Source organism: Petaurus breviceps, unplaced genomic scaffold (assembly GCF_028583685.1).
Source record: "Petaurus breviceps papuanus isolate PSGF00001 unplaced genomic scaffold, PetGlider_PUasm1.0 227, whole genome shotgun sequence".
In the NCBI taxonomy this organism is placed as follows: Eukaryota; Metazoa; Chordata; class Mammalia; order Diprotodontia; family Petauridae; genus Petaurus; species Petaurus breviceps.
In genome coordinates this window covers 9,010,159-9,021,828 of record NW_027185896.1, presented here as the reverse complement: position 1 = coordinate 9,021,828, position 11,670 = coordinate 9,010,159, and the positions used below count along the sequence as shown (strand labels likewise).

The 11,670-nt window shown below is 54.0% G+C and overlaps 1 protein-coding gene across 3 annotated transcripts; it reads right to left on the bottom strand.

The window, feature by feature from the left end:
* Window positions 1-553: 553 nt before the first annotated feature.
* HYAL2 (hyaluronidase 2) lies at window positions 554-8,099 on the bottom strand. 3 transcript variants are annotated; one of them, XM_069095653.1, is made up of 4 exons: window positions 7,821-8,099; window positions 4,400-5,374; window positions 3,548-3,637; window positions 554-1,429 (listed from the first exon to the last, which is right to left on the bottom strand). In XM_069095653.1, the coding sequence occupies exons 2-4, from the start codon at window positions 5,330-5,332 to the stop codon at window positions 1,025-1,027; spliced, it is 1,428 nt and encodes a 475-aa protein (XP_068951754.1). In that variant the 5' UTR covers window positions 5,333-5,374; window positions 7,821-8,099; the 3' UTR covers window positions 554-1,024. The 3 variants fall into 3 exon arrangements, with proteins under 3 accessions (XP_068951754.1, XP_068951753.1, XP_068951755.1); XM_069095652.1 differs by lacking the exon at window positions 7,821-8,099 and adding an exon at window positions 6,165-6,314; XM_069095654.1 differs by lacking the exon at window positions 7,821-8,099 and adding an exon at window positions 5,609-5,796.
* Window positions 8,100-11,670: the final 3,571 nt, after the last annotated feature.

Here is an 11,670-nt window from a genome sequence, read left to right as displayed (position 1 = left end):
TGGAAGGCTGGCCCCCAGCCCAGAACCATGCTGAGCCCCCTCCCCAGAGACCCCCCCCCCACAGTTGCATTCCATTCCCTCTACCCCCAATCCACCAACTCTGCCCATACCACAATCCCCCTCTTTGGCACCACACAGATGTGGGGGGGTGGGTGGGCTGAGCTCATAGAGGGCAGAAATCTAATGGGGGGAAGGGGGACTAAGTCTCTGAAGAAGCAGTTCATTAAAAGGTGGGGAGAATGGATGACTCCCTTCTTTGAAGTCTGACTCTGTTTTAATGGTGCCTATCCCTGATGGGGGGAGGATGGGTGGCACGTTTAGCCAGAAAGTGAAGGAGGGTCTTCTGGGTGGGTATCTCATTGAGTGGAGCCCACACTATCTTCGGGTTACAATCCTGCTCCCCCATCCTCTACCCTCCCAAAAGTGGAGTCTCAGATGTCAGATCTTCCCTTCTGGTGGGAAGAGTTCAACACCAAGACTAGCTCTCACCCTAGAGAGCACTGAGGGCTCGCCCTTCCCCAGCGCACTCCTTTCATATTTGTAGATAAAGAGCTGTTTGTTTTTCTGTTTAATTTACAAAACACCCCAATAATAATAATAATAAAATATAGAGAGGAGAGGGGCAGGGGGCTCCCTACGGCCCTGCCGTGCCCCCCATCCCTATTCCCCACTAACAGCCCCTCCCCTAGCACGGGGAGACACCCAGCAGCAATGCATACAAACTCTCTCCTTAACATCCCCCCCTTAAAACAGGGGAAAATATCGGCCAAGGGTTGAAGGCTACTCTGCTTCCAACACACAGCCCTGCTCGTGGCCCTGCCCCTGCAATGCAGGACAGAGCCTAGCTGGGGATGAGTCTGTTGCCAAGTGGGGGCTCATTACTCTCCCCTAACCCCAACTACATCAGCTACAGGCTCTAGGGCTCCCCTCTGCATGGAGCAGTGCACAGGATACTACTGCTCTGGGCTACCCAATGAGCCCCACACCACCCTAGAATCTGGCTCAAAGCCCCAGCCATAACCATCTACTGGACTCTGGGGAGGAGCAAGAGGCCCAGGGCCAGCAGGGCTGCAAGGCCTGACGGGCCACTGGGGGAGCCCCTGTTTGGGGCTTTTCTGCTGTGCTGGCAGCTCTCCCCGTGCCAGCCCTGATAGCACTGGCATCGGAAGTTGTCCCGGAGCTGGGCCAGATCAGTTTGGGTGAACTCGCCCTCAGCCCGGAAGAGGGGCTCCTCAGGGCTTTGGCCAGGACGCAGGCGAAAGCTTCTGGGGTTCAGGTGCAGGAAGGCATTGGAGCCAGGCTGCCGGCGCTGGCATCGTCCGTGCCCATGGCACAGGTCCTCACTGCATCGGAAAGCAGCCTCGGAGACGTTCACAAGGTAAGGGGCCAGGTGTCTTTCCATGTACTCCTTGATTTTCTGGCAGGTTTCCTGGAGGGAATGTAGAGCAGGTCAGGGCAAGGCAATCATTTCTTACAGTTCCCATACTTCAGAGAAGGAATTGACTGGTTCAGGTCATATACCTAAGTCAGGATTTGAATTTAGGTGCCTTGACTTCTACTTGAGGGCTCTTTCCATCACAACACATGGTCTCTCTCTAAAGAAGTGAATTGGGGTGGGGCATAGGGGGTGGGAGAGGATAGGACTGTCCTTTCCACAATCATTTCCAGCCAACTGATTCTCTCTGACCATCATCATGATCACCATGCCATCTCCCAGCTCCTGATCTGTGCCCTGGCTAAGCATGGTTCTTTAGGCCTGGAATGAATATACCACACTCCATGCTGAAGCCCATCCCTTCCTTCTGTCCCAAAGTGGACCCCATCACCTTCTCCTTCCTAGGCCAGCTTTCCAGGGCCAGGGGGAGCTGAGCCTTCCCTCCCCAAATCTCATCTATTTCATTCTCCCTTGTAGCCTTCTCCGTCCTGCATCAGACAAAAGCACCGTAAAGGCAGGGCCTGTGTCCTACCCTGGAACCCCAGAGTTCCAAACAGGGAGGGTCTGACATAGTGGGTGCCTGAGCTACTGAACAAGGGGTTTGGGCCTCTGCTGCTCCTTCCCCCCCGCTGTGGGATCCTTTTTGTGTGAGGCCTTGGAGAAAATATCAACTAGGGCAAGGAATCGGCATGGATAACTGGAGCCAGGGGTGGGTACAGGAGGCTACAGCCAACCCTCCCCCCAATCTCCATGAAAGTGGGGAAAGAAACCCATTTGTCTTAAAGCTGACTGGAGGATTAGGGGAAGGTAGGGGTGGGGGAGTCATTTCTTTTAGGACCCCTTCCCTTGTGTCCTTTGTTTCTAGGCGGCTTCTCTAAGAGTCTGCATTGTGCTCTGCTGTGTACGCACTCAGTCGCCCCCAGAAAGGGGGACAATGGTGAGGGGGGCGTAGGGATTCCGAGGCCAGATCCAATCCCTCCAGGCTCCCTCTCCACCCCTTTCCTGGCTGGGGAGGCACTCAGGACAGGGGGAGGGGCAGGGGAACAGAGGAGCTAGGAGCAGCTGCTGAAACAAAGAGACATTTCCCCTTTCCTTTGAATGCTAGTTCAGGGAAAAGTGGGGGAGAGCAAGGAGTGAAGGGCAAGAAGAGGGGTGTGTTTGTGGGGAGTGTGGAATTAACTACTAAGCCAGGGATGGGACAGGGAACTTATATGAACTTCTAAGCCTCAGGTTTCCCTCTGTAAAATGAGTACTTTGGGATTTAGGGCCCCACTGGGCCCTACTCATAATTCTGAAGTCCTGCCCAGTTCTGACAGTCTGTGTTCTAAGCTCCCTCCCAGTGAGAACATTCTGCCTTCACATTCTAAGAGCCCTTCTGGCTTGGACATTTTATTTTCCAGGGCTCTGATTTGCTCGGTTTGGCCCTAGAAAGAGAGCCAAATTTAGGCTTGATGTTAGAAAACAACAACAAAAATGACCTCTCAATTCCACCTCTCCCTTAGTGGAATGATGTCTTGGGAAGAAGTGGGTCACCATCCCTGGGGGGCTTTGAGGGGCTGTCTTGTGTGGTGTGAGTGGGGGAGGGTCACTTTCTGAGCATGGACCCCTTTGGCTGGACATCCCTTCCACCTTCAAAATTCGGTGAGGCCAGGCCCCTCCCAGTTCTGACACTCTCACTCTATGTTAATTTCAACATCCCTAAGATGACGGGAACAAAGTTCCTCTCCTTCCTGCTTTCTGGTAATGTAGGACTGCAACTTAACTTCTCCAGAGAAGCCTTTCTTGACTGGGTGGGCAACTATGTTTCCTGTGCATCTCAGAAGAGGCTTGTTTGTTTTGGGGATGTGGGTTTTGGGGTTTTTTTTGGAGGGGGTATATGGTTTTTCTCCTTCAGACCATGGAAAGAGCCTTAGGTTGAGAGTCAGAAAACCTAGATTTTAGTCCTGTTTGTCATGTAGTGACTGAATGAACTTTTACAAGTCCTTTCCCCTCTCTGAGCCTCAGTTTCCCCATCTGTAAAGTAGCCTCTCTCATTTTTGGGGAAGGGTGAGTCACTGGTTAGGTCAGTCCATAGGCAACATCTGGCCCCTTCTGGCCCATGGCTCCACCTACCGGACTCCTGGTATAATCCGCATCTCCCCAGAAGATGATCCCGGCTGCCCCCAGAGCTGCACTCTCCCCAATGGTGGAGATGAGGTCCATCTAGGAGGAGTGAGAGGATGGGTCAGAGCTGTAGGGAGAGGTAGGGTAACAAGCAGGTTCCTCCCTTTTTCCTCCCACCTTCTTCAGCCCCTGCCTGTCTCCCCAGGCTGGTCTGGGCATGGTTCCAAGCCTCAGATCAGAGGCAGAGAGTGGCCCGTGTCAGACAAGTCCACACCTGCCCTCTATCCCCTACAGATGTTTTGGGGGAGATGGAGAAGGGAGAAAAGGGAAATTTATGCCAGGTACCCCTCCTGCAAAGGGTCTAACCAACTTCCCTCCCACTCTAGAAACTCTAGGACAGGGACATAAGCCAGACTATCCAAACTCAGCAGAACTCCCCAAGTTTTTTTCCCATCTCACCCTCCTCCCTTGGGCAACAGTGCCTGAAGACAGTGGAACTAGTACTGGGGAGGTTTCTGCCCTGAGAGAAGCCAGACTCCTAGGGAGTAGGCTCACTTTGGCCTCCCGGAGACAGCCCAGAACTCATCACTGAATCCCCTCCCTTTCATTTGTAAAGGATGGGAGTTGGCCTTTATGGTTTCTAAGGCCCCTTAATAGCTACAAGTCTTAGGATCCCCATACATCCGCAAATCCCATCTCCCCATCTGTAAAATGAGGGGTTTAGTCCGGAAAGTCTCTAAGATCCTTTTTCTTTCTGACTTCTCTGTTCCAAGGTCCCCAGCAGCACCAACATGTTACTTCCTTCATGGGTGTGCTGTGTCTCCTCCCACCACGAGCTCTCTCAGGTGGCACTTGGGTTACCTCGCTAAGCCCTGTGAAGCTCTGGGTGTAGGTAGGACGTGTGTAGACAAAGACTGGGAGGGAGTAGCCAGCGTGGTGCTCCCGGGCCACCCTCAGGGCTTCCTCCACACGGGAGCGTACAAACTTTCGACAGTTGGAGGAGGATTTTAGCATGGGATCCAGGTAGATGGAAGGGTAGAGGGCACTGCTCTCGGCCCAGAGCCAGGCCAGCTGGTCGTTCCTAGAGACTTCAACGTCTGGGCAGCGGCCTGTGTAGCTGGACCAATTCTGCACGTAGTCATGGTTGTAACAGTCAGGGAAGAGGTAGAAACCCCATAGTTGTCGGGGCCGAGTTTCCTTTGCCCACCGTAGGGTCTCTAGCATGAACTGCCGGGCAGCAAACTCAAACTCGTACTGGGCCTGCTTGCCCACCTGCTCCGGTGACCAAGTGGGGTGTCGGGAACTGACGAGCTGGCGTGAGACCTTGCGGTATACATCCTTGCTCTGCCAGTTTCGGATCCAGACTGGGCGCCAGTCCTCCCAGTCAATAACCGCCAGGCCTTCCCGATCTGGAGATCTGATATAGTGCCGCACAACGTCGGGCAATCGCTCTAGGTGGTCTATCAGGCTACTGTTCTGGGGCACGCCACCATGGACTGGTCCGAGGTGGGAGTCATGGTATGGGTAGTAGCCCAGGCGATCTCGATAGAAGATGGTGAGACTCTGATTCACGAAGCCTTCATTGGGTGAAGCCTCAACATCAAAGATACGCAAGTTCAGAGGGACCTTGAATCGAGGCTCGCAGTCCTGGGTTGGGGCGTTCCAAGCCACCAGAAAGGGGCGACGGGTGAAGATGGGTGGGGCAGTGGGCTTTGGCTCCTCACTTCTGGGCCCTGCTGATGCCAGGGACACCAAGACGGTCAGGGCCAGGACCGTCCAGGCCGCTGCCCACATCCTTGGTGGCTCCTGCTGAAAGCTGAAGGGCTGGCTCAGGACCTGCGAGGTGGGAGAGAAAGGGATTAGTGGTGGTGGTCTCTGGGGCAGCTCTGGGATTTCCCGAGGCCAGTTCCTATTCTTTCTTCCTCCCCTACCCTGAGTTAGCTCTACCGGACTTTTAAGGATCATCCTAATTATATCTATTACGAAGTCCCTCAACTCTGTGGTCCTAATTATATCTATTACGAAGTCCCTCATCTCTGTGGTTAAAGGACCTCGCTTCACTTTCCTTACGTGTAAAATAGACGCGTTTGACTAGACCACCGGCCTCCCTGTTGGAGGAGGCTGGGGTCCCCCGCAGACCCAATCTATCAACTCTTCTTTTGCTGCTCAGACCCAGCTCTTCCAGGAAAGAACAAAGGAAGCCCCGAGAGCCGCCAGGAGGGAGTTCAGGCCGGACCTCCCACGGTGGGGAGCGGCTGCCGGCTGGGCTGGGGCAGGGCAGGGCAGGGCTCCCTTCCAGCCTGCGCTTTCGGAATGCTGACTCGGCCACCGCCAAGGCCACGGCCACGGCAGCCCCAGCTCCCCGCTCCGGCCCGTGCGTTCGAGCTCCCCCTTCCCTGCCCGGGGCCCCACGCGGCAGAACAAGCCCCCTTTGTTGGCCGATCGGCCCCTGGTCCCCCGCCCCCAGCCGCACGTGGGTCCCACTCCCGCCTGGCCCGGGCTGGGCGCCGGGAGCGGGCCGGGCTCTCGGGGCAGTCGCGGGGGGCCGCCGGCACGGGTGCCAAGGCTGAGGGCGCAGGTACCCCAGGAGAGTCTGGGGGGCGCAGAGCCACTCGCGCTTACTCACCTCGCACAGACGGCCCGAGCCACCCCCATGGCCACCGGCACCCAAAGCTCCGGACCCCGAACCCCGCAGCCCGAACTCGGTTCTTCGCAACCGTCCCAACTTTCCCTCCCACAGCCCCACCCCCTCGGCCCCGCGCGGCCCCTTTAAAAGATCAGAGGGCGGGCGGGACCAGGGCAGGCTGCAGGGCGCCAGGTGGGGGAGGATACTCCGGGCTGCCAGGTTGGACAGGGCCGTTCTCGAGCAGCCCCCCTAGCACCCTGGAAGGAAAGGCGCTTCTTCTCACTCGGGAACGAGAAAATGCCTCGTGCTGCAGGGTCTCCTCCGGCCCCGCCCCTCCGCGGAATGGGGAGTCCTAACTCGGTCTCCCTCTCCTCCGTGACGCGAATGGTACAGCCCGGCTCCTGCCCAGGCGCTTAGCCCTTTAAAGAGACAGGCAGAAAATAACCCCTGAAAGGGTTAGGGTAGGGGGTGGAGGAGAGGGCGGGGGTGGGAGCGCAGATGGAGGAGATAACCCAGTCCGACCCGGACCTCCTGGAGTCTTCTCTCCCCTTCTCCTCGGGGACGCTGTGCCCTGTGGCTCATCTCCCCCTGTCCTTTAGAAGGGGGCAGTTTTCAGCTCCTGGGCACTGGTCTGGCCTGCCGGGGGCCCCAGGGTTACAGATCCACCAACAATAACCCTGTCACTGCAGCTGGTCAGAGCCCCTCCTCCCCCAGCCCCTGACTCATCCCAGAACCCCAGGCCCCTTCAGATGGTGCCAGGTGGGATCCTTGCCCAGATGCCCCCAGGCCCTCATCTCATCTGAAAGCGCTGTGGGGGATGGGGAGGAGCCAGGGTGGGCAACAGCTTGGTCCCTTCCTCTCAGTGGGCCCCAGACTCCCCTGGGGGCTGGGGCTTGGACTGAATGCCTTCGTAGCTAAGACAACAGGCCTCTGTCCAGGGAATGCCAGACTGGGCTGGGGGAGGAGGCTGATGGCCACCTGGTCCTGGAGCTGGGGGAGGGTGGGATTGGGAAGGGAGGAGGGAGAGAAGCTGCTGGGTTAGAGGGTCTTGCCCCCCCATTCCTTGTTTAACTGAGGAGGAAACTGAGGCCCAGAGGGCTGAGACCTCCCTCTTCCCATTTCCTCTTAGCAACAACCTGTCCCTTCCCCCATGGCTGCTGTTGGGGGTGGGGGCATGTGGACCAGGCTGAACTTTAGGCTTGGGGAGGGGGCCTCCTGGCTTCAAACAAAAGGGAGGCCAGTAGACCTTCCTGAGCTCCTGCAGTAGAGCAGGAAACTGGTGAGGAACCCTGCAGGAAGTTCCAGTCCTCCCAATCTCCTGATGGCTTAACTCTTCAGATACCTGCTTCACCAGCCGCAGGGCCCCAGACTCCCACTGCCCTTCCTAGTTCTTGTCTCAGCTTCACCCACCTCCCCCTTGCTAGAGACATTACACACATTCTAGCTGGGCAGCCATCCACAGGCAGGGAGAAGAGGCTAGGTCTCAGTCCAAAATCCAAATGTTGCTTTTTCCCTGGACAAAGTAAGGTAAGGGAGCATCTCTCTCCATCAAATACAGGTCCCTCTTCAGTGGCCTCCTCACCATAAGCCCGTGGACAGATATGTTCATCAGTACTCCCTCATCCCACCCCCAGCAGCAGAGCTGGCCGTGCTCACCTGTATCAGGAGCCTGGTTTCCGTTAATGCTTGTGGCTTGGGTAAACCAGGGCCAGAAAAAGGGGAAGAATGTTCTCTTCCAGCTGAACCTACTTCCGATCCTTTCGCTGTTCTCAGGGCCCCAGGAGCAATTTCTTTGTGCTTTTCCACATCATTCAGAACTCCTCTGCTCTGTGTCTACTCTCTGTTATACTTCACTCTTCCTGATGCCTAGGATGTACTGGCTCTGGCTGCCTCCTGCCTCTCTTGTGCTTGATCCCTAGTGCCTGGTGTTCCTACTAAAGTGCTATCCCCTCCCTTTCCTCATTTCCTGCTGCCCCTCCAAGAGGAAAAGACCTATGACCAGAGGCGGGTGGGTGGGCAGGAAGAGGCCAGAATCTCTCCCAGCTTCCCTTCGGCATCCCCAGTCTATGCTTTTCCTTAGGGGCCTATCTTGGGTTGGGTCACCTCCTCCCCTTCCATAAATACCCTTGGACTCTGGGAGCCTTAAAAGTCCCAAGCAGGGATCAGGGAGTCAGAGAAGTTGGGGGTAGTTTCCCCACAGGGACTTCAGCTGTGAAGGGGGGATAATCTGGGCAGAGAGTAGTGGGGCAGAAAGTAGACAGGAGTGGGAAGAGGGGGGAGAAGCTGCTTCAGACATCTCCATCTTACCCTTGGCCTCTTGACCCACGAGAAGGACCTAAGTCAAAAGGGAAAATGAGTAAGCTTGTTCAGGCATTGAGCTCAATCACCAAACTAAGGGCAGTGCCAGGCTAGTGGTTCAGGCCACTGAAGGAGCTGGTGGGAGGGAGGGAGAAGAGCTAGAGAGAGTGGGACTAGGCTGGGCACTGAGGAAGCAAGCTTTATCTGTGTATGGAGTGTGAGTTGGGAATAGGGGGTGTGGAGGGAAGAGGCAGGAAGGTGGGGGGGAGGGGGAGGGGGAGAGAAGGAACTTCCCGGAGCTGGGTCAGGTTTTTTCCACTGAGAGCAGAGAAATTCCACCCAAAGCCTTCGGAGCCAAAAATATGTATATACATATTCTCATATATGCACATGTGTTTGTGTGTGAATTCCTTTGTGCATGTGTGTAGTGGCAAAACCACAACATTTGAAGCCAATTTGGGATTGAATCCTGGCACTGCCACCTATTCGTGTGAATTTTGACAAGTCTCAACATCTTTGGGTCTCCAGAATCCTCATGTGTAAAAGGGAATGGGGCTAGATGATTCCTTACAATTCTAAATTCCTTGGAGTTTGTGGATATATGTTAGCAGGATACTGGAAGACTGTGAATATTATCTACATCTATGAGTGTCTGGGCTCCCTCATCCAGCCCCCTTCCTCTCCTCCCCACTCCATAAACTACTGCTACCCTCTCCTCTTGGAGGGGTGTGTAGCAGCAGGGGGCCACTGAAAGGCCAGCTCTGTTTGAAGATTTATTCAAGGAATGCCTGGTCAATTAGGTCTCCACTTCACCTTTTTAGTTCCCCTAGGAAAATGGAGACAAAGCCTAGCTAGGTAGCTAGACTGCAAATGCTAAAAGCTGGAAAAAGGGCTTTTGCCTTGAGGCCACTCGTGTTCATCTAGGAATAAGGTGTTTGTTGGTGGCTAATGATACTTGATTTGACAAAAGGATTTCTTCTCCCATACTATATAATCCAGGAAGCTCATCCTCTTCCTTGGACTCAGGATACCTATGGAAACATAATTCTTGGCTCCCTTGACATTCTTCCCATAAAAGAGAGGTCTTGTTTTTGTTTTTTCATCTGTCCAATGAAGGATTTGGCTACTCAATCTCTAAGGCCCTTAGATCCTGTGAGGTTATGTACCTGAAACTCCTTTCCTGTGCTATGCACAGGATGTGAGGGCATGGGTAGGAGGGAGAGAACTGAAACAGTCAAAGATAGACCAGGGGTTTCTAAAATCCTCAACTACCTGGTCAAAAAGAGCCCCTAGGGAATGGGAGGGAGAAAGAGAGAAAAGCAGAGCAGAGCCCTGGCCCCTGGTCAGGGTAGGGAGGCTCCCTCTGAGGGTTGAAGGAGGAAGGAAGTGAGCTCAGGCCACTGGGAACGAGGGAAGTGTCGGCTTCTACCCTCATTGTTCCCAGCTCCGGGGATCAGATGAACCAAACCCATCCCAGGGCAGGGAGTTCCTGCTCAACCCTGGGGAGGGGTAGAGGCTGGCATAATGACTCTGGCGGTAACCTGGGTGAGGGCTTGGTGGGAGGGGCAAGAGTCAAGGTTGGAAAAGGTATCTGCCCCCCTAAATCTTTTATCACCTATAATTTCCCTCTTAGCCTGGCATGTATGAGGTGTCCTCCCCGGAATCCAGAGAACTCTCAGCTTGAAGGCAGGTTGTTTGGATTCCCAAGAACCCTGAGATAACACTGCTCCAATCAGGGACACACAGAAGGAGAGAGAAGCTACTTGGACATTTAGAGTCTCTAAAACCAGAATCATACATGGACTCCACCACACACAAGACTTCCCCAACCTGAGACCATCAGAACACTTTCCCTGCCCCTGCCAAATTCATTGACATGACACCTTCCTGCTCCGACCAAATCTGCAGATATAGCTGTGCCCAATACCACCTGGAGACAGGCAGATTGCATAATGGTTTTCCTCTCAGATAAAGGGAAAGAACAGCTTGTGGACAGCTCTCCATCCTAGGATGAAGCGAAGTGTGGTGAGAATGGCGGGGGGAGTCAGAGTTGGGAAGACTGAATTACTAGACAGTCTTGGAAAAGAAAAGAACTTCCATTCCCAGCTGAAGGAGTGAAAATTGGAAGACGGTGATCTATCTGGCCAAGCTCCCCTTTCTAAAACCTACCCAGTTTCTAAAACAAATTCGGGGTGGCAGTGGGCAGTAAAGTGGTGCTGCCCCCAGCTTCCTCAGCTGTTGAGAAGGTAAGTGGCCTCTCTGGTGGGAGCTCTCCCAGCTATTGTGTTCTGTTCTGCCCAGGCTGGCCCCGTGATTGGTTCTGTGTAATGTGCCAAACATGTGGGATATGGAACACATCAGACGAGTCAATCTCAGATAAAATCAGCCAGTAAAATCCTGTTTTCATTCATATATCATTCTGGTAAAAAACAAATTAAAGTTTTAAATTTATAAATGCCCATTTCTGAGAGGAGATAGAAACATCCACCAAGCCTACTTTTCATGAATTACAAGATTCAAAGGTTAATGTCTGCCAACCTGTCTGGGGCTCAGAGAAGGGAATATGCTTATGGCTCCACAGCTTATTTATGAGGCAGGATGTGAACCTAGGTCTTTCTTCTGAATTCCAAGTCTAGTAATGTTCCAGATGCAGTATGGCTTCTTATTTTAAAGGCTTATGCATAGCAATCAGTTCTAACTTTTCCTAATCATTTCATTTCATAAAGTTGGCAACTATTACAGAAAAAATGGATCTCACAGCACCATCTTCTAAGAAAGAGCCACTCCTTATCCTTAAAACGTGGCCAGGGACTCAGGCCCCCCAGACTCCTCCTGCCCCTCGAGGTCCCGCCATCACCCTCTTCTGTCAGCTGGAGATTTTTCTGGTCATATAAATACTGCCCCCTTCTGCCAAAAGCCTGGGGGAGCAGCTGGCACAACACAGCTCCTTCATGTGCTTAAGAGTAACATAGGAGTGAGGGAGCAGCAAACAATGACAGGCCATCCTCAGCTTTTTGGAGGGCTTGCAGGGGCTCAATTACCAAGGCACAAATGGAGCTGCTGCCTCAGAGAGAAGGTGGAAGATTACAGGCCAGAGCATTTCTGCTGCTGCCTTCTCTTGACCCTCACTGGGCCATTTCTGACCAGCCTCCTGTGTTCTCTGCTGTCTAAAGGATTCCATTCCCAATAAACTGCTCACGCATTGGGA

Bases quoted from the DNA above. Each gene is read 5' to 3' on its own strand.
- HYAL2 (XM_069095653.1), bottom strand. From the start codon at position 5,332: ATGTGGGCAGCGGCCTGGACGGTCCTGGCCCTGACCGTCTTGGTGTCC. The intron at 3,638-4,399 runs GTAACCCAAGTG...CACTCCTCCTAG, and splicing joins GCTTCACAGGGCTTAGCGAG to ATGGACCTCATCTCCACCAT. The intron at 1,430-3,547 runs GTAGGTGGAGCC...CATTCCCTCCAG, and splicing joins CGGATTATACCAGGAGTCCG to GAAACCTGCCAGAAAATCAA.